Source organism: Calonectris borealis, chromosome 3 (assembly GCF_964195595.1).
Source record: "Calonectris borealis chromosome 3, bCalBor7.hap1.2, whole genome shotgun sequence".
Taxonomy (NCBI): Eukaryota; Metazoa; Chordata; class Aves; order Procellariiformes; family Procellariidae; genus Calonectris; species Calonectris borealis.
In genome coordinates this window covers 49,845,623-49,866,536 of record NC_134314.1, presented here as the reverse complement: position 1 = coordinate 49,866,536, position 20,914 = coordinate 49,845,623, and the positions used below count along the sequence as shown (strand labels likewise).

Sequence of the window (20,914 nt, the reverse complement as noted above, 5' to 3'; positions counted from 1 at the left end):
CAAAGTTGCAGATTAAAATAGCTATTGTCTGCTTTTATGAACAGTCAGAAACTAGGTCATTGCAAGAACTGGAAACACCCCAGTGGTCTGTCATAGGTCTGTCATGTTCTATCTTTTTATGTGTAGGTAATACAGCATATTGTTAATGTGAGATCTGGCATGTCTTATTCTAGCACAGCCTAATTTAAGTTGTGTCAGCTGTGAAACTTGCCAAGGGAAGTAGAAGCCAAGCACAGTCTGCGGGCGCTAGGCTGCCTTAGCAATTTTTATGTGACAGCTCAGAAGGTTTTTGACCTCATGCCCTAAACCTCCTTGCATATGCACATGAAAGTTTCAAAACTCAGGGTTTCTGCTCTGTCCCTCTGGGTGAGCTCCGCAGAGCACAGTCCTGGTGCTCCACGCAGCTTCGCAATGTAGCCAGGACGTGCGGCCTGAGCTCGGGGCTCTGCTGGTAGCGTTTTGTTCATGGGAAACTCATTCCAGTCTCTGGAAGACAGCGGTAGGCAATAAATTACTCTCCTCTGTAGTACTTACCTCCCCGTAGCCTTCTGCCGCTGCTGTTTCCTGTGCATTCCCGTCTTCTTGTCCTACGCGGCCACTGGCATCATGGGCGTACTGTGCCCTTGCTCTCTGCTGCCAGGTGCCCTCTTTGGCATCCCATGCATACCATGGGCAGCAGCTCGCTGGAGAGTGTCACTTTTCCTCCCTTCTGTAACTCAAGTTACAAATAACCAACGTATGAGAAAACTTTGCGAAATGGTCTGTGGCTGCGTGCCACTTTTTGGCTGTGGCTACATCTTCTAGCACTTTATCATTGCTGCTTTTATCATAGCTTCATTTTCCATGGGTTAATCTTTTTGTACATATGTTGCTTTCAGAAGAACTGACCTATAAATAGGGAGGGTTTTTCCAAAGAGTATGAAGTAGACCATTCACCTCTCTGATTTCTCTTAGGTGGCCCCAAAGAGCTCAAAGAGGGAAATGAGTAACAGCCTAAAATAATAGCTCAGAGTGATGTAAAACATTCTGCTTCTTGTCCTGCACACCCCTTCCTCTTTTCCCAGGATCCAGACCCCCTCCGTGCTCCAAGAAAGTTAATGAGATGATGATATAAACAAGGGTGACAAGACTGAGTATTCTATACAGCTATTTTTCCCAACTACATGTGTGTTTTAGATTATTAACTCTTCATTTATAAAGTTGCTTTCACTCATAAAGTTGAATTCTTCGGCAACAGACACAACCCAACGACAAACCTCTCTGAATAACAACAGATATTATAAGAAAGAAAAAATACTGTAATAAGAAATAATAATAAAGTTACCATTTATTACCATTATTACTTGTGTTCTGGTGCTCAAGGTTTGTCAGGTGCTTAGAGACTAACGGAGAAGGAATGACCTTTCCTCTCAAATCTAGATATGTCGAATCATCTTTTAAAATTGATGCTCGCTTAACCTCCCCCTGTCCCATGTTCTCAAGCCATGGTACCAATCAGCCAGCTACCTCCAGGACGTATCCCCAAGCTAACCTGCATCTGTTTTCTGGCTCCAGGGTCCCATAGGCCCCGTGCGGCTGAAAGGCCAGCCGACCAGCTGCGTATGGCAAGGAGGACAAGGGAGGCCACAACGTTGAGGAGCAAGCAGCAGTATGTGCTCAAAGACGCTCCCCAGCTACCGTTTTGTCCCTCAGCAGGTCCCTTGTTGTATGACCCCGTGCTTCAAGGATGGAGCAAGCCACAGGAACTTTGTCAGGTGTCCAAATTCAGGGAGAAAAAAGTGGGTGATGAAAATGTCGAGAGGTCTGAAAATTTCAAAATTCAAATACGGGTTTCACGTAGTACAGGAGAACACAAAAAAAGAAATCTGGAAAAACAGCTTTTCAGGCTTTTTTGGAAGCTGAAACCAGGATAATGCCAAGAATCCTATCCTTCCATGGCCTTGCCATGAGCTGTTAAAAAGAAACCTTATCTTACAGTACACATCACCCCCATTCGCCTGGCTAGCTCTTCAGACACACAACTAAACCATATCCCGCCCTCTGGGAAACCCTCCGGTGCCGGAGGAAAACGAGACTGCAACAGAAAACTGGTAACTGTGCATGTCTCACTGGGCTTGGGCTGGTTTGTTTTCTGCCTGTAAGTGCGTGTTCTGAAGGCCCGAAGTGATACTGGAAGCTGATGCAGGGGGGAAGGATGAGGGTAGTGGTTGTGGGTGGGCAAGTTTTTAAAATCAAAATAAAGTGGCAGAATAGGAAGATCAGGAATGTGATGGGTAAGCTTAGGAATGCAGGGCAGGAAATGGATTGTGAATTAGCATCTTGCCATAGAGGGAAGGTATACATCGTCTATCATCGTCACTGTCAATGGTTAAATCTGATGTTGAAAGAAACATCGATCTATAACTTTGTCTTAAAATGTTAGAACTAGAAAATCACATACTGAGAGCAGGTGAACAAGTGAATAACATTTAAGAAGCTGACTAAGCATCAGACAAGGAAAGAAAACTCTCTAATGGGATACAGTAACTCTATTAGCTGTCTTCAATGAAACCGGAGCTCGGGTTGTACTGACTAATGTAAAGTGACCCATGAAACCAAGTGCTCTAGGAGCTTCTGGAGTAAGAGCTGGGGAGCTACACTAAGCAATTTTGTGACGTGAACAAGCTCTTTAAATGGCAAATTCTAATAGACTGTGTTTAGAAATATTGAAAAATATAAATACAATTAACTGACTGGTCTGAAAATTTGATTTTTGTATGTTGGAAGCATTCGACTTTCTGCAGAAACTATCTCTCAGATATATTTTTAGATAAATTCTGGTATTTCATTTTCTTGCTGACATTTTATATTTCTCCAGTGGTACTCATTACAAAATAATTGATGAGTACTAAATCAATGTATGTTAACTCCTGAGTCTATGATTCTACATCCCTTGTGACTGTGGTAGTGGTCAATATGTCTAGTTGCTTTTCAGAGAAGAAAGTACAAAGGAAGGAACTGATTTTGTACCAAAAACTAGACAGATTCCAGACAAATTACAAGATAGAAGTTGAGAGAAACAAAAACCAACAGCTTTTCATTCTTTACCTTTTTACTTTCAATATTTGCAAAGGATTACTATAAATAAAGGATACTGTTATAATAAGTGATACATCAGGAAGAAGCTTTAACACCCCAAAACATTTTCTCTCCTCAATTTCGAAACATCCTACCATAACACGTCCATTTTACAAAGCACAGAACAGATCTCAGCAGAACATGAGTCATCTTTCAGTCAGGCACACAAATAACCTACGTCTGCAGACACGCTTGTCCCAGATGGCAGGTGACACTCAGCCATGGGATGCAGATTCAGACTTCTGGAGGCTCCACACCAGGGCATCTCCCTCCTCGCCCTGTATGAGCGCATTTTGGCTGTCTGCTTTGGTGGTAGTATTAGGCAGGGTTGTCTCTCTGCTCTCCTTCGGTTTCTTACCATAGGAAAGCCCAGAGCTGAGCCCCGCAGCACCTTTAACCTGCATATTAGGGTGCCTGCTCTCCTCAGAAAGCAGAAACAAATGGCCCAAGGGAGACCAGCAACCATCAAACAGCGCATTATGAAACCTGAAGACACAGCAGGTGAATTAAATTTTAGGGCCAAAGTCACTTTAGTAAAAGTGCCTTCACTTAATAGCCGAATGACAAGAGTTGGTCAACTTCAGTTAGGTGGTTTATAAGGCTGGAGGTGTGCGGTGCAGGGGAGGACGACAGCCTGCGTGAGAACCCTGTAAGCTGGGAGCCTAGAGCCTGCCTGCCTGCCTGCGGCGAGCTGGGAGCCAGTGAAGGAACTAAATGTTCAGGGCTTAATTTCCTGGTAAGTGTTGTGGTGCCTCGGGGTATTTCAGCTACAATTGCTGTGTAAGGGTTTTAGTTGTGTTCTGGGCAACCTATCTGGGATTGCTGAGGGAGCAAATGCTGCAGGTGTCATTGCACCTCACAACGAAGGAACCAAAAGCAAATCTGGGTCAAAGCATCTTTTGGTGTTTTGTCTGTTTTTTCAGAGCATGGGTAAGATCCTGCTGGGAAATTTGCCCATTGTGGCAAGGTCTCTGTGCAGATCCTGGGTATTACTTCAACTTTTTAAGCGCAGCTGAAAGACTGTATGGACTGCAGAAAGAAAGGGTTGAGTAGAGACACAGAAGCAGTCAGCAGCTTTGCTGCAGAACAGAGCAGAGCAAAGCAGCACAACGTGAACAACCAGCAGAAACAACAACAGGAGCTTGTGACTGATGGCGGTAGCTAATGGTAAACCTGGCTAGTGTGAGCAACTGGTACCAAGCACAAGAACATTGCTAGTGAGAGTAGCTAGAGGCAAATAGAGCATCCCTCAAAAAAAAGCAATTGAGAACACAACTCCTTCGTCAGCTTTCAAATGGCAAACTATGGGGGAATAGATCGCAAAGTATTCCAGGAACAACGATCAATATCTGTCACTTGGATGTCTCCAAACCTGGACTGGAAATGGAATTTGGACGTTGTCATTATCTTACAAGCATTCAGAACTGTAGGATGAGAACATGGTCAAGAATATTAGGAAAATAAAAACAGCTGTACAGGAAAAAGACAAAAGTCCATCTAGTCTGATACCCCAGCTCTGACAGCGGATGCTTAGAGAAAGAGTGTAAAAAAAGGGCAAGTGGGGAGTGACAAATCCCTGCTATGTCCTTCCTGTGAGTCTCAAGCAGAAGGGTTAAATCTTCAGCATTTTTTCTAGTAGAAACAAATGTGCGCAGGGACTATATTTGGAGCTGATCATTCGTTTTTTTGAATATGTTTATGACTAGGAATATTATTCTTAGATTACTTTCTCCACAAAATTTTCAACATGATAAATAGTTTTCCCTTATCTAGTTACTTATCAGGAAGGAGCCAATCAGTATAATCTACTGTAATTCATTAAGGCTGACATCTTGTGGCTGGTTTTTGTATGCCTTCTGCTCGAGTTTCTTAGAAAAGACTGAATTTCTCCCTTGGCTTAAATAGCTATTGTACATTTTCTCTATGTCACTGATTGTATATTAGCTACATGATTCTGAAAATTATTCAGTAACCTCAACAGGGAGCTGAGAAAAGAGGCAATGCTGGTACCAAAATTTACTTCCATTGTTTTTCAGAGCTTTATAGTTTTGAATTGCGAATGTACAAAAGCATTCTTACCACTGCAATCACAGCCCTCTTTAAGATGTCTCTGTTTACATGCTGATATTTACCAGCTTAAATATTTTTAAAACTGTTAGTAATCCTACCCTAGAACACTAGACAAACTTAAAGGCATTGGCTGAAGTAACAAGGGACTACACTTTAGTCTGAAAATCTCTCTAATGATGTTCTGTCTTTTGTGAGCTAAAAGCTACCAGCGTCCAGCTGGAGGGGCAGAAGGCCTGCCTTTTGCATGTATTTAGTCCAGATAGTTACTGGGAGCGCTGCTGTGCTCCCCAAGGTTTCATCATGTCTTTTACTGTGGTGCAAGCGTAAAAGACACACCACCAATGTCTGCAAACTAGGGTCCATTTCAGAGCACGAAACACTATTATTGCCAGCCCAAACAGTATAGCAATTGCTGCATTTTTTATTTAATCATCTCAGGCATGGCGTAATAATACGAGGCTACATCTCCATATTCTTCTGAATTTAGAGGTAGAAGTTTCTTTTTTAGACAGCAATTTGCAACTTGCAATATGATGATACAAAGCTGGAAAGTAATTTGGACAGTTATGTGAAACTTTCTGATCTTCTGTTGGTACTTTATTAGCTTGTTCACAGGCATCAACAACTTCTGCAGCAATACCTTACAGGAGGCTTCGGATACCAAGGGGGGGCCACCTGTATAGCATCAGCAGCAAGTAGCAGAGAAACAGCAGACCAATTCTCTCCAGTTATTATTGTGTTAAGGAAGGATGGAAGAACCCAGTATTCTCTGATATGTATATAATTCATTCATTTATTTCTTCGCTTGAGTTAAGGAGACTGCCTTCCTTTGAACTTTTCCAAATGACAGAATGCTCCCTTGTCTGCGCACAACTAAAATTAGCCCAGTTTTAATACACTTCCAAGAAGGAAATCAATTGATCAGGAACAAATTAATAGATTTTGCTTGTCCTTCAAAATAGAATCAGTTCTAGAATGACAGCAAATAGTGCCAGCCTGAATGCAATTTTTACAGAGTTAACGAGGACCTGAAACAGGGATAGATAATGAAAATCTCAGTATATCGTAAACTCTAAATTTGCAGCAAATTCAACAAAATAATTAGTTCCACTGTTCATTTAATATGTCTAGGTTGTTGTTCAGGATGTAATATAGTATTTCAGCATTGTTCACCTTTCAGGTTTCCTTATTGTGACCTTTGATGAGTATAGAGATAATTAATTACAGGACCTTAAGTCATGATTACCATTGCAGAACTGTAGATATGCATGTTCTAGAAATATAACAGAATATGAAGAAATTGCCATAATTATCTGGAGGAAAAAAAACCCTCACATCTGTAGAGAGCTGCAGCTGCACAGAATAAAGCTGCAACACAACTAACCAAAGACGTGGCAGGGAAAACATGACAGCCAGCAAGACTGTTACATGAACAGCATCACCAAAGTTAGAGAGACAAGGACAGAATAATTATTGACTTCTTATTGCCCAAGCAGATACTTAAAATAGTCGTCTCTTCACTGATTCTACCTAGGCGGATACACAGAGAGAAGCATAATGATTAGCAAAACAAAGGCTTGTTTCTATGTCTTGCTCACCTCTTGGTATCTTCTGCTCAAAAATCTTTTGTGCAGAAGATGGGTTTTACTGAAAGAAGAGTGATGCTGTCTTTTTTTTTAATAAGACATAGTTGTAAGCTTTTCAAACTCTAGTGAAGGTCTTGCAAAGTTAAGGGCTATGACATTATGGAAATAGTTCAAAGATTCTTCACTCTAATCCTTGAGCACTGTGGATTTGTTTCAAGGCACAGTAAAACTTCCTTTTGAGAAATTAATAGGGAGAAATGTAACAGAACTGACAGAATTGCTTCAGACCAGGAGCATAGATGTGTTAGACAAAGAGAGAGTTAAAAATATATCTCCGAGGCTGGATGCTTTATTACTGAGAAATTTCAGCAACTCAGCTTTAACGAAATGTAGGTAGGCGTCAAGTAGCACTAACTGCTCTACAGAGAATAGAAATGGATGCTGCACAAACTGTAATTGATGGTACTTTAGTTTAGAAATGTTGTTGAGAGTCAGTGTAAATCATGTGGGTCATAAAAATAGACACTAACATTTTTAACCTTATGTTAGGTTCTAATTAAAACAAATTAAAAAAAGATCTGTACCTCTTTGGCAGCACTGTCATAAGTCTCAGAAAGAGAAACCAGGATTTAGTATAGTTCATGTAGCAAAGCAGGAAAGAAATAGAAGGAAAGAATTCAATAGTTCAACAATGCAGATAAACTAAAACAAGAAAAAGTGATGGGGAGTTTCTCTGATGTCCTGACCCACAGCTACTCACCTGCCAACTGGCAGAACCAAAGCATCTGCAGTGCTTTCAGAGCCTTCTCTGAGTGAATCTCCCCCCCTTGATGAAATCTCTTCATACTACAATGAAAAGAAACCCAGCCGAAGTACACACTATTTGTATTTTCTAGAACACAGCCTTCAGTTCATCCATTAAAAGAAGATATTAAAATGGGTTTAAGTGATTATAAAATCAGCATTTTTACATAGGATAATACTCCTCAAAAATAAGACACTATATAGAAAGAATGTTTCTTATTTTGTGAGATAGTCTCTATCAGTATTGCTTTGTCACCTACAGCACAAATAATGAGGCTCAGAACTCAAATCTGAATACAGCCAAGTTCACATTTCATTTGGCGGTAGAAATAAATGTGGACATAATCCATATTATTATTATTATTGTCTTATAAATCCCATTGACAACAAGGTAAGGTTGCGTTGATTGTTTTTAAGACGGATATGCAAATAAAACAATTGATTTCCAGTCCGGATAACAGATAAAAGTGAAACAGCTTAATGCTACATTTTCTTACCCTCAATACTATTGACAACAAGGCTAAAGATAGATTTTGGAATCCAAAAAGCATCTGGAAAAACAAGGATTCATGTATATATGTATAAAGCCTATTTATCCAATGATACACAGCTAATATATTCTGAAAAGGTTACTGTAAGTCTAAACGCGGTAGCATTTTACGTGATCAGATGTACTAAAATACAGCTGTACAAATTAGTGTATAGTGCAGACATGCAGCTGCGCTAGTAGTGGAATTCAGAGAGACACGTATAGATCCTTCATCATTGTTTTCACTGGGATTATGCATGGTTTTCTGTCTGGAGTGGCTTGATCTGATTTCCTCAGTCCCTAAGAGCATCTCTCCAGCAATAAGAGCAGTCCTCTCAAGAGCAGAGGGAAAGCAGCATGGACTTGTTTTCTGTAAATGTCTTATGTTCTTTGATGGTAACATAGGAAAGAGGAAGGTAGCTGAAGTAGCTCTCTGTGAATTAAGTTGATTGCTACGATAATTCTGCAAAGGTCCTCTGTTACACAGCCTCATCTTCAGCACAGGCAAGTTCCTGCACAGAAGATGCAGGCAGTTTCCAACCTCAGTCTGCTGGCATGTCCAGAAGATGCTGGCTCAGCCCACAGGGAGCACGTGGATGTTGGGAAAAATGGCTCCAAGCCACACTCCGAAGATGTGCTGACTCCTAACACTGCAATGCAGCGGAGAAGAAAATCTCTGCTGGCAGAGCAGCTTCCAGGAAGAACTTAAATTGCACTCGTGAGCCCACTGCTAGGGAAGGAAATCAAGGCTAATGGAATTGCAGGGGGAAGCACATCGGAGCATGCCTGTCTATCTGGAGTGTCCCATAAAAATACCATACTCTGTTAGATTTTTAGTTCATTCCTTGATGAAACATAAGCTACCACACTATCTGCTCCTTCAGTATGAGTGGCAGACAAAAAAAAAAAAAGATACTCTTTTACCTATTTGTAAATATTTAATGATACTTTTCCTTTCTGAAGAGATTTGATCTTTTTTCAAGTAGTCCTGTCTCATAGTTTGCCAGTAACTGAATAGGGCGGGCTAAAGTGAATCTGAACTTCAGAAGAATCTCTTTTTTTGGTAAAAGGAGACAACAGAATATAGCTGAAATGCGCTTTCCCACATATTGAATCCATTCCTATATTTTGGCATCCAGTGGTGCTAAAAATGTCCAGTTTAGGACTGGATGCTTGGGCTCAGCACTGTCCGGGGAAGACTCTTTGTGAAGACCTAACAATCTAATGACAGACAAGATGCAACAAAAAATGAGATCCAAAGTTCACTGAAGTCTTTATGCCACAAATTTCTCTGGGGATTTAAAAACAGAAATATCAGTATCATTTTCTCTCTTCTATGCTGTAGGCTAACTAGCTTAAAGTTCTTATAATTTTGTGTATCTGTGTGAAGAATGTACAGAGGAAAAACAGAAGGAAAGAGCTGAAGGTTTTTATTTTAATTAGTACTGCATTCCCTTTCTGACAACAATCTGCATTCCTCCAAATACTGAAAATAAAATAATTTTTATCTCCGAAGAAGACTTTGCTCGTAGCAAAATAAATGTCACAAATAAATGTCACAAGTTTTAATTGTTTTGATGGTATTATCTTTTTGAAAAGAAACACAGTCTATCTCTGGTCTCCCCTGAGAATGCTCACGGCAATGAACTTCCTATAAAATCCAGGGACAGTGTTTCTCGCAGGGCTGATAATTGATTTGATTTCATTCACTGTGAAAGACAAATTTGACCAACTGCTCTTAGGCAGTTGAACATGACATCTTTAGATATGCGAGTGCAATGGACAGATATATTAGCGTCTGCTTATCTCGGTACTGAAGAGAACTCTGCTGACTGCATTCAATCAGCAAATGACTTAAAAGCTGTAAGTGGTAAGTTGGGAATCTTAGTCTTTCCTTGAGATTACATTTTTTTCCTTGACACCAAGAAAGTTAATAAAATTTGGAAGTATTATTGATGATACCTGTCATGGTGTAACTAATTTTAGCTAATTTTACTACTTTCAGCTAATTTTAGTCACTTAAAAGTTTTCAGTTTGAGACCTAGTTTTACTACAGGTGTCTTAAAGACACCTCAGAAGGTGTTTCATCCCTGTGTAATACCAATTTCTAAACTAGATGGAATTAATTACCACCTGGAGGTGCCTAATTCTCCATGGTAGTCAATATAAGCATGGACAGTAGCAATACCACTGGAAAAACACACTGTTCCAAGTGGGAATTTCCCAGGACACACTAACAGCTCATAGGGTTAAGCTGAGTTTTTTTTTGGATGATGAACTTTACTATATAGCAGTCTACTAAAAACAAAGACCCTTAGCCATTTGCAGCCCTCAAAGCAGCTGGGTGGATCTGCAGTTTAAGTCAGCCTCTGAAAGTGATACTGAAATTTGTGACTACTTACACTGACCACTGAGATCACGTTACCACTACCTGGTTTGCTTTTGGGCCTCCACTGGATTTTCCTTCCTTCAATTTTTATACAGTCATCAACCAAAGGAGTTGTTAGACTTCAGGAGATGCTTTTCCTTGTAGACTTCTTCCTGCTACAGTGGAAAGAATAAGGCTTCAAAGCTGCAAATGCCCATCAATATGTCCTATCTGTTTGGGAACGTCTTGGCAAGTAGAATGAGTTTGTGCAAGAAAACCTGAAACAGGGTCAAAAAATGCAGGAGCAAAATTAGTCAAGGGGCTTGGCTGATGATCTTCCCTGATAAGTCAGGGAAAAGGGTCTTGTTTTTCCTACCCTGATGAAGCCCAAGCTGTTTGGCTGGATAGCAGACCTCATGAGATCGGTAGTGGAAGACCCTTGTATTTAGGGTTGGGAGACTGTGTAGCTTATTGCTAGGGAAAGGAGTCAGGTAGTGGGTATCCTCCTTCCCTTCTTTCCTGAGCAGTTTGTGACAACGTGGAAGGTAATAACCATTGATTCTATCCATTCTGTGTCCCAAGAAGAACTAAGAAAAACCTTAAAATCACAATAAACTCAAGCAACTCTGGCTGAAGGAAGAGCAAGAGTTTATGTTGTTCTCTCTTCACTGTCTACCTGCTCTCTAGTAGCGTTTCTGCCCTGCTGACTGCAGATCACAGTGCACCCAGTGTTTGACTGTAAAACATTCTCTATTTAAAACAAAATTTACTAAGGATTTTATATCACTGCTGTAACAATCCTTTAACTTTTGAACATGCATCCCTAAATATATTTTGTGTTTAGCACTGAACTGGAAGCTAAATACATAAGAATTTATAACATTTTGCAATTGATTGCATATCCTTAATGCTTTTGTTTTGTTTCAGCCCTTTATTTTGATGCTCTTAAAAGATGCCACTAAATACCTCCTGTGGCAGTGGTGTACCCTTGAAATATCATTGCACACAGAGGGTCTCAAAAGACATTTGTTTAGAAAGGACATACATTTTCAAGTTTCCTTGCTTTTCTCCTCTTTGCTTGCTGTGATAAGCAAAGGCAAACAACGGTTGTTGTTCATACATGTTGTGGTTCTACTAGTAGGTGTATCCAGAATCATACACACACAAAAGGAAAGGGACCTCAAGAGGTCATTTAATTCATCCTCTACCCATTTAGAAATTGGAGTAAGCTCTAATCTTAGCCCCTGAACAACCTTAGTTCTTCAAAACTTGGAATAAAAGGAAAAAGCTCTGTATATGCTCACAGATTGTCACTGTTTAATAACATGCTAATATTGTTTGTTTCTATTAGCAGCATCAGCAGCCTTTGGCAAAGCTGAATATGAAGTGCTGCTGACTCGCCTACAGAAGTAGACTGAGCAGGGGAGAATTGCATTATATTGTTTATTTTACTTAGATAGAACTCGCATACTAATTTTTCTAAGGAACGCAAGTATGGAGACATTCTGTAGCTGGTCCTTTTTATTTCTTAATACCAATAAGATAAGAAAGAGAAAAAGACAACTATAGAATGTTTTGGACCAGTAGAGGTAGACTGACACAGGATGGATTTCAAAACCATGAATAACATGATGACACCTCATTTATGTCCTATTGCTTGTTCCATTATCTGCCAGAAGAAACACGTAATAAACTCACATTGGGCTAAATTCTTGTTGAATGTATCCATCAAGTACTTGCAGCAAAATAAATCACATTTTTCACATAATATTTTAGAAAGTATTTAATTTTTGTGCTCTAAAAAGTGTGTATAGGACCCATTTTTCATCTTACATCCGAGCCTCCACACTTAGGGAAAGCGTTCTGTACAAGTGCTGCAGGTGAATATTGTCCTGGCGACAATATCACGCCGGTCTGCAAAGGAAGGAGAAAAGTGTGGCAAGATCCAGGTAGCGGAACCCTGTGATCAGAACACTGAGAAAGCAATGTTTTGGCAACACAGCTCGGGATAGGCACATTTGCTCTTCTGCGGAGATCAGCAAAGGCATCCACACGGATTTAAAAATGCCAGACCAGAGCACATGCTGTTCCAGGTAAGAACTGTCATACCACATAAAGCCAGCCTGGCTTCTTATGTCTGACCATGACGGGTGATGAATACGTCCTCTTACATCTCTTGCATACTTACAGAGTTTATGGAACAAGGTGTGCACAGTGTGATTCTTTTCCTGGTTTCCACACCTGGTTGTGGAAGTCTGTAGTTCAGCGACTGAGTCAGATTGCACCTATACCCATCATGCTTAAAATCTGCTGATGACCCAGTACTCCATGAACTCTTTAATTTTTGTTGGAACACACTTTGCACCCTGGCCTCCACAACACATTTGTTGTAAGCTTGTTGCCTGTTAACTTCATTTCCTAGTCACCTTCTCCACACTGATAAGATTTTATAAATCTTTATCATGTCGACTTGAATCTGCCCTTTTCACATGCAAGGGTCCTAGGCTTGTTTGCTTTATCTCATAGACAAGCCATTCCACATCATTGACCATTCTTCTTGTTTCTTTTCGTAACTTTTCAGAGGTAATAAAACCTTCTTTTCTGAGCCAGGTTGACCAGATACGTGCCCATAATATTCAAAATATGTAATTTTTTTCTGCTTTTAATTCCTTTTACATGTTACAGAGCTATAAAACCAACAGCTTTAAATACTGTCTGTGGTAAAAAAAAGGAACATTGGTGAGGAGGATTGTAAACACGCTCAGCTGCAGCTGGGGTGTCGAAAAACACATATATCATACTAATCGTTGTTTGGCCTTGTGCGTTGGACAAGTAGAACATCTGTGTTTAGATAACATAGGCCTGTGATAGACTCGGAGGCACCCCGTTGAACATGCTGGAGATTTCCCTGCTGTGGGAAAGATCAAAGCACAGTGGTAAACTACGCCTGTGTGAATCCCTGATATACAGGCGAAAACAGCAGGTTCGGTGATCCTCTAGCAAGGACCGAGCTCTGCGGTGCCTGCGTTCCCGCTTGTGTGCCTGTGCCCGGGTGCTGCTTTGGGGACCCCCCGGTTTGCGAGGTAATGAAAATAAATTTACTCTTTGCATTTCATCTGTGGTTTTGTGGTTGTTCCTGTGTCCTGCCTGTGTCGGCTCACACATTTGGCATAGTCAGCAGGATCCAGGAACGGCCATGCCATGGCTGGCAAAAAAGTCAGGCCATGACGGTGACTCCCTGTATTCCGGGATGGCCCAGTACTGAGCGCTGGACCCCCATGGCCACTTTCCTGGCTACATAGGTTCTGCTGGAAGCATGGCCTGAAATAGATGGCAGGGCGGTGGTCACCCTCCAGACAGTTGAAACGGCTATGCGTGGATTGCTACGGAAAGCGGCATTGGATTCTTCTCTCAAGAGTGGGGAGATGGGGATGGTTATTAGTTACAGGTCTTAGAGCTCTTGACTATGAAGTTGTTGCATTACGGAGTACAATGAGAGAATTGGAAAAGGAAGTCGGGACTTTACAAAATGCAAAGGCGATTGTGCTAGGTAATTACTACTCAGGCAGAGTGGTGCCATGGGCTGCAAGATGCTGTAGAATGGTTGATAGCCACTATTGCTAATAAATGGGGAGGGTGAGTGAGTGGCTGCGTGGTGCTTAGTTGCCGTCTGGGATTAAACCACGACAGTCCTTTTTGGCGCCCAACGTGGGGCATGAAGGGTTCACGATAACAACAGATTTGATTGGAATGTGTTAGATCGAATTTGTAGCTGTTACTGCTGTTTAGCTATTTATCGGCAAGCTTCTGTGCTTGCCATGGGGCTTGCTTGCCTCACTGTATGTTAGAGTTGAGTGCTCGTTAGTGGCTGCTTTTTGCTTTTGCTACTTGCTGTACTGCTGTACTGCTGATCGTCTTACTCTGCTGTGCCTGGGAACATTTTGATAATGGCAATGGCTCATGTGTTGGTTACGGGATCCAATCCGGACATACTCAGTAACGAGAAGTATCAAAATGCAGTTTTTGAGAGGAGTGGCTGTCTCACTAAAACTCTTGGTTATACCAGCAGTGACAAATGCTACGGGTAATGCAGGCGCCCTAGCAAATACCTTGAGGGAAATCGGGGCCGTAACTTCGCGACCATCTGTGTGGGTGGTGAATAAAGTAAAGCTGGCAAAACCGAAAGGAGTTACGAGGAAACAAATGTGGAATGATCTTGTACAAGCCGGTGTCCCACAATCAGAAATAAATGAGATTACAACATCAGAAATGTTTCACCAATGGCAAAAGTCAGCGCCTACGTAAAAAAGCCGACCGCCCCTGGCCCCCCACCAACTCTGCGCCCGCCCTCTCCTCCAGCCGAGCGCCCAGATCCTGCGCCTCAGCCTGGGCCTCCCGCTCGCAGAACCGCTGCTGCCGGTCGAAGCCCCGTCCCCGGGCACGGCAGCGGGCGCAGCACGCCGCGACCCCCTCCCGGGGGGGGATCCGGCGGGGGCGGAGCCCCGGCGGGAGGAGGCGGGCTCAGGGACGGCGGGGGCAGGGCCTCGGCCGGCGGGGGCAGGGTCTCCTCAGCCTCAGCCCCGCCCACCCGCTCCTCCGGGACGGAGGGAGGCTCCGGGGGTGCCCCGTGGGCGGGCGCCATTTGGGCCTTTCCTGCCCTTGGGGGGCCAGAGCGCCCCGGCCGTGCTTGAAGTTGAAGTTGCCGAGGTGGCGGCCGGGACCCAGGAACCGGCTCAGCTCGATCTTGCTGCGGAACTTCTGTCCCGTGAGGCCCTGGCAGTAGGTGTCGGTGCGGCCGCAGGTGGCCCAGGATTTTCGGAAAGCCTCCGGCCGCTTCCAGCCGGGCCCCAGGGCGGGGCACTCTCCCAGCCCCTGCCATGCTGTCCGGGGGCGGCGGCCATGTCGCTCCCGCTCGTGGTGCAGCAACGGCCAGCACGAGGGCACCGCTGCGAGGCGAAGGGAGGGGCGGGGCCGCAACCTGTTAGTCTGGACGTGAAGATTCATATAATAACCCCTGAGAACGCCGCGTGGTTCTGTACCCCGACTCCTCTTGCTTTACATCCTCTATCGATATCAGATGCTGGAGTTCTTGTACTTCAGGGACCTTCGAGGAATACCTGTGCCTTCTCTAGAGGAGATAGCACCGGAACGGTGTTACCGGTGTCGCGAACCCAACAGCGAGTTGAAGCTCAATCTGAAAAAGCGCAAGCCACAGCTCTTCAGTCTGTGTGGGCAATTACCCCGCACCAGGTTATCAAATCTGGAGCGATACTAGCCCAAGGAGCTGGAGTAACGGCGCATGTGTTACTGGAAGGAGATGATACTGCTGTTTTCCTCCCTTATCGCAGGTTGGCTCGTCGTGCTTTGTAGTCTTGTACTACAAGCACATGCCCTGGATACATTTCCGTGAGATCAATATGCAAATACTTAGATTTGGTTGGCCTCTGCTGTAACTAACTCACCTGCCTTTGGTATTGAGGGAGGGTTAACAGCTGCAGATCTTTTGACAACGTGTTTCATTGGCGTGCCAACCCAGTAACTGTATTACAGAATTATACTATGTTAAGTGATTTTGATATTAATGTTTCTCATTGCTGTTTTTTCAGAGTAGGTAATGGCTGTACACCAAGGAACATTACAAAATCGATTGGTGGTGGACTATCTCCTTCTTTGAGACCATAAACACTGCTCTGATTTTGAAGGCACCTGTTGCTTCAACATAACTGATGAATCAGCCAGCGTAGAGGACGACATTCAACATCTCCAGGACTTAATGCAGAAACAATCTACTGGTGGTGCCTGGCTGGCTGAGAGGTTTAATTCCCTGCCAGGATGAGTGGGACACCTGATTCAAAGCATTATTGTAGAGATACGTTTATTCCTTTTTCTATGTTTATTGCATGGCTCTGTAAATTACCCTGCCCTACACCCCGCAAGCCCAAATGGACACCTCCAGCTTTGCCAGCCCCAGTGGAAGTGGTCCCTTGAGCGAGGGGGTGGAATATGGGAAAATAATGGAAGATTGGTGAGGAGGATTGTGAACACGCTGAAGTGACTTGCAGCTGGGGTGTCAAAAACCACATATACTAATTGTTGTTCGGCCCTGTGTGTTGGACAAGTAGAAGATCTGTGTTTAGATAACATAGGCCTGTGATAGACTCAGGGGCACTCTATCGAACATAGAATCACGGAATCATGGAATACTTTGGACCTTTAAAGGTCATCTAGTCCAACCCCTCTGCTGTGGGCAGGGACATCTTCAACTAGATCAGGTTGCTCAGAGCCCCGTCCAACCTGACCTTGAATGTTTCCAGGGATGGGGCATCTACCTCCTCTCTGGGCAACCTGTGCCAGTGTTTCACCACCCTCATTGTAAAACATTTCTTCCTTATATCTCGTCTAAATCTACCCTCTTTCAGTTTAAAACCGTTCCCCCTTGTCCTGTCGCAACAGGCCCTGCTAAAAAGTTTGCCGCCATCTTTCTTATAAGCCCCCTTTAAGTACTGAAAGGCAGCAATAAGGTCCCCCCGCAGCCTTCTCTTCTCCAGGCTGAATAGCCCCAACTCTCTCAGCCTTTCTTCATAGGAGAGGCGTTCCACCCCCCTGATCATTTTTGTGGCCCTCCTCTGGACCCACTCCAACAGGTCCATGTCTTTCCTGCGCTGAGGACTCCAGAGCTGGACGCAGTACTCCAGGTGGGGTTTCACCAAAGCAGAGTAGAGGGGCAGAATCACCTCCCTCGACCTGCTGGCCACGCTTCTTTTGATGCAGCCCAGGATACGGTTGGCCTTCTGGGCTGCGAGCACACATTGCCAGCTCATGTCCAGCTTTTCATCCACCAGTACCCCCAGGTTCTTCTCGGCAGGGCTGCTCTCAATCCCTTCATCCCCCAGCCTGTATTGATATTGGGGGTTGCCCCGACCTAGGTGCTGGACCTTGCACTTGGCCTCATTGAACCTCATGAAGTTCACACGGGCCCACTTCTTGAGCTTGTCCAGGTCCCTCTGGATGGCATCCCGTCCCTCAGGCGTGTTGACCGCACCACTCAGCTTGGTGTCGTCTGCAAACTTGCTGAGGGTGCACTCGATCCCACTGTCTATGTCACTGATGAAGATATTAAACAGTACTGCTCCCAGTATGGACCCCTGCGGGAAACCACTTGTCACTGATCTCCATCTGGACATTGAACCGTTGACCACTACCCTCTGGATGCATCCATCCAGCCAATTGCCCATCTACTGGACAGTCCACCCATCAAATCTGTATCTCTCCAGTTTAGAGAGAAGGATGTTGTGGGGGACCGTGTCAAAGGCCTTACAGAGGTCCAGATAGATGACATCCGTAGCTCTTCCCTTGTCCACTGATGTAGTCACTCCATCAGAGAAGGCCACTAGGTTGGTCAGGCAGGACTTGCCCTTGGTGAAGCCATGCTGGCTGTCGCCAATCACCTCCCTGTCCTCCATGTACCTTAGCATAGCTTCCAGGAGGATCTGGTCCATGATCTTCCCAGGCACAGAAGTGAGACTGACTGGCCTGTAGTTCCCAGGTCTTCCTTTTCTCCCTTTTTAAAAATGGGAAATGAGGTTATGTTTCCCCTTTTCCAGTTAGTGGGAACTTCACTGGATTGCCACGACTTCTCAAATACGATGGATAGTGGCTTAGCAACTTCATCTGCCAGTTCCCTCAGGACCCTCGGATGGATCTCATTGGGTGCCATGGACTTGTGCACCTTCAGGTTCCTTAGATGGTCTCGAACCTGATCTTCTCCTACAGTGGGCGGCTCTTCATTCTCCCAGTCCCTGCCTTTGCCTTCTCTGGCTTGGGCAGCAGGGCTTGAGCACTTGCCAGTGAAGACTGAGGCAAAAAAGTCATTGAGTACCTCCGCCTTCTCCATATCCCAGGTAACTAGGTCTCCCATTTCATTCCGGAGAGGGCTCACATTTTCGCTAGTCTTCCTTTCATCCCCGATGTACCTATAGAAGCTTTTTTTGTTGCCCAACAACGTCCCTGGCCAGATTTAATTCTATCAGGGATTTAGGTTTCCTAACCTGATCCCTGGCTGCTCCGACCATTTCTTTGTATTCCTCCCAGGCTACCTGTCCTTGCTTCCACCCTCTGTAGGCTTCCTTTTTGTGTTTGAGTGTGTCCGGGAGCTCCTTGTTCATCCATGCAGGCCTCCTGGCGTTTTTGCCTGACTTCCTCTTTGTTGGGACACATCGCTCCTGGGCTTGGAAGAGGTGATCCTTGAATATTAACCAGCTTTCTTGGGGCCCTCTTCCCTCCAGGGCTTTATCCCATGGCACTCTACCAAGCAGATCCCTGAAGAGGCCAAAGTCTGCTCTCCTGAAGTCCAGGGTAGTGAGCTTGCTATGTGCCCTCCTCAGTGCCCTAAGGATCTTGAACTCCACCATTTCATGGTCACTGCAGGCAAGGCTGCCCTTGAGCTTCACATTCCCTACCAGCCCCTCCTTGTTGGTGAGAACAAGGTCCAGCATAGCACCTCTCCTCGTTGGATCCTCTACCACTTGGAGAAGGAAGTTATCATGGACGCATTCCAGGAACCTCTCGGATTGCTTATGCCTTGCTGTGTTGTCCCTCCAACAGATGTCGGGATGGTTCAAGTCCCCCATGAGGACCAGGGCTTGTGAACGTGAGGCTGCCTCTAGCTGTCTATAGAGGGCCTCATCCGCTCAGTCTCCCTGGTCGGGTGGCCTGTAGCAGACCCCCACCGTAATGTCACCTGTCCCTGCCCTCCCTTTAATCCTGACCCATAAGCTCTCGGTCGACTCCTCATCCATCCCCAGGCGGAGCTCCATGCACTCCAGCGGATCATTGACATAGAGGGCGACACCCCCGCCTCGCCTCCCCTGACTGTCCTTCCTAAAGAGCCTGTGTCCTTCCATTCCAACACTCCAATCATAGGAGCCATCCCACCACATCTCCATGATGCCAATAAGATCGTAGCCCTGCAGGCGTGCGCATGTCTCTAGCTCTTCTTTATTCCCCATGCTACGTGCGTTTGCATAGAGGCTTTTAAGTTGGGCCCCCGATGAAGCTGTCTTACTGGCTGGAGTTCCTTTGTGCTGCTCCTCAGGTGCTCTCCTGCTGACCTGTGATCCTTCTCCAGGCTCTGGGCATCTATTGCTGGCACTGGCATCAAACTGGTAGGAGTGGGATGGATTGAGGTTCCCTTCCCCCAACAACTTTAGTTTAAAGCCCTCTTCACCAGCTTGGCAAGCCTATGACCGAAGATGGTCTTCCCCTTCTCTGACAGATGGACCCCATCAGCCCCAGTAGACCAGCTTTCTCAAAGTGAGTCCCATGGTCTAAACAGCCGAACCCCTGGCTGTGGCACCAGTCCTGGAACCATTTGTTGATTCACCAGATCCGACTTGCCCTTTCAAACCCCTTCCCTTTGACCGGGAGGATTGATGAAAAAACTACCTGCGCTCCAGAGTCCTTCACCATGGCTCCCAGGGCTCTGTAATCCTTCTTGATAGTCCTCAGACTGCTCCTGGCTATATCACTGGTGCCCACGTGAAACAACAGCAACGGAAAATAGCCAGTATTGTATGAGGCTTGGTAGCCTCTCAGTGACATCCCTGATATGAGCCCCCGGTAAGCAGCACACCTCTCTAGCGAGTACATCAGGTTGGCAAATGGGTGCCTCCGCACCTCTCAGAAGAGAGTCGCCTGCTACTATCACCCGTCGCCTTTTCTTAGTTGTGCTGGTTGTTACACGTGGGGCAGACTGGGCTGCCTTACTCAGCTCCAGCGTCTCTCCCAGTGTGACGGGTCTTTCCTCTTCAGTCTGCAGAGTGGAGAAGCGGTTCTGCAAGGGCACCTCAGGCTTCGGGGGAAGTCTCTTCCCCCTGCTGGTCCTTGCCATTGCAACCATCCATACTTCTGCATTATTGGCCCCCCTCCCATTGCGTGTGCCGGTAGGGGAGTTTTTGGCTGTTTAGCTGTGGGCTGTGGGTCCACTGCAGACTGCGGTTGGAACCAGCTCTCTAACTCCTTCTCTGCCTCCCTGATGTTAAACAGCCTTCTCAACACCTCCTGCAGCTCAGCCACCTGCTGCAGGAGGTCCTCCACCTGGGCACACCTTTTGCGGGCCGCCAGGTCTGCCGCCTGTCCCTGCCCCAGGAGGTGGTCTAGGCACTTCCTGCAGTCTGAGGTCTGCACTGCAGCCTCTCCTTTCAGCAGCTCTGTTTGCGTGGAGGCATCAGCCACCGCTGGGGTAGATGGTGGAGACCCCTCAGCCGGAGCCATGGTCTTCAGTCTCAGATGAGTGCCCGCTATTCTGCCTTGAGGGTCAGGTAGGATGAGTGCCCTTGACCTGTGCAGATGGTCACAGAACAGTGCCCGGTTGCTGGGTTATGTGTACGCCAAGTCTCCCACTCGGCCCGTGTAATGCCCCTCCTTCGAAGAGGCGCCCTC

The 20,914-nt window shown here is 45.1% G+C and overlaps 1 protein-coding gene across 1 annotated transcript; it reads left to right on the top strand.

Annotated features, from left to right (window-relative positions):
• Window positions 1-14,427: 14,427 nt before the first annotated feature.
• LOC142079948 (uncharacterized) lies at window positions 14,428-17,112 on the top strand. The gene is made up of 3 exons (XM_075144623.1): window positions 14,428-14,558; window positions 14,785-15,822; window positions 16,081-17,112. Exons 1-3 carry the CDS (start codon window positions 14,428-14,430, stop codon window positions 16,154-16,156), a joined length of 1,245 nt encoding a protein of 414 aa, XP_075000724.1. The 3' UTR covers window positions 16,157-17,112.
• The last annotated feature ends 3,802 nt before the right edge of the window (window positions 17,113-20,914 follow it).

Bases quoted from the DNA above. Each gene is read 5' to 3' on its own strand.
- LOC142079948 (XM_075144623.1), top strand. From the start codon at position 14,428: ATGGCTCATGTGTTGGTTACGGGATCCAATCCGGACATACTCAGTAAC. The intron at 14,559-14,784 runs GTAATGCAGGCG...TACGTAAAAAAG, and splicing joins AGCAGTGACAAATGCTACGG to CCGACCGCCCCTGGCCCCCC. The intron at 15,823-16,080 runs GTTGGCTCGTCG...CTGTTTTTTCAG, and splicing joins GTTTTCCTCCCTTATCGCAG to AGTAGGTAATGGCTGTACAC.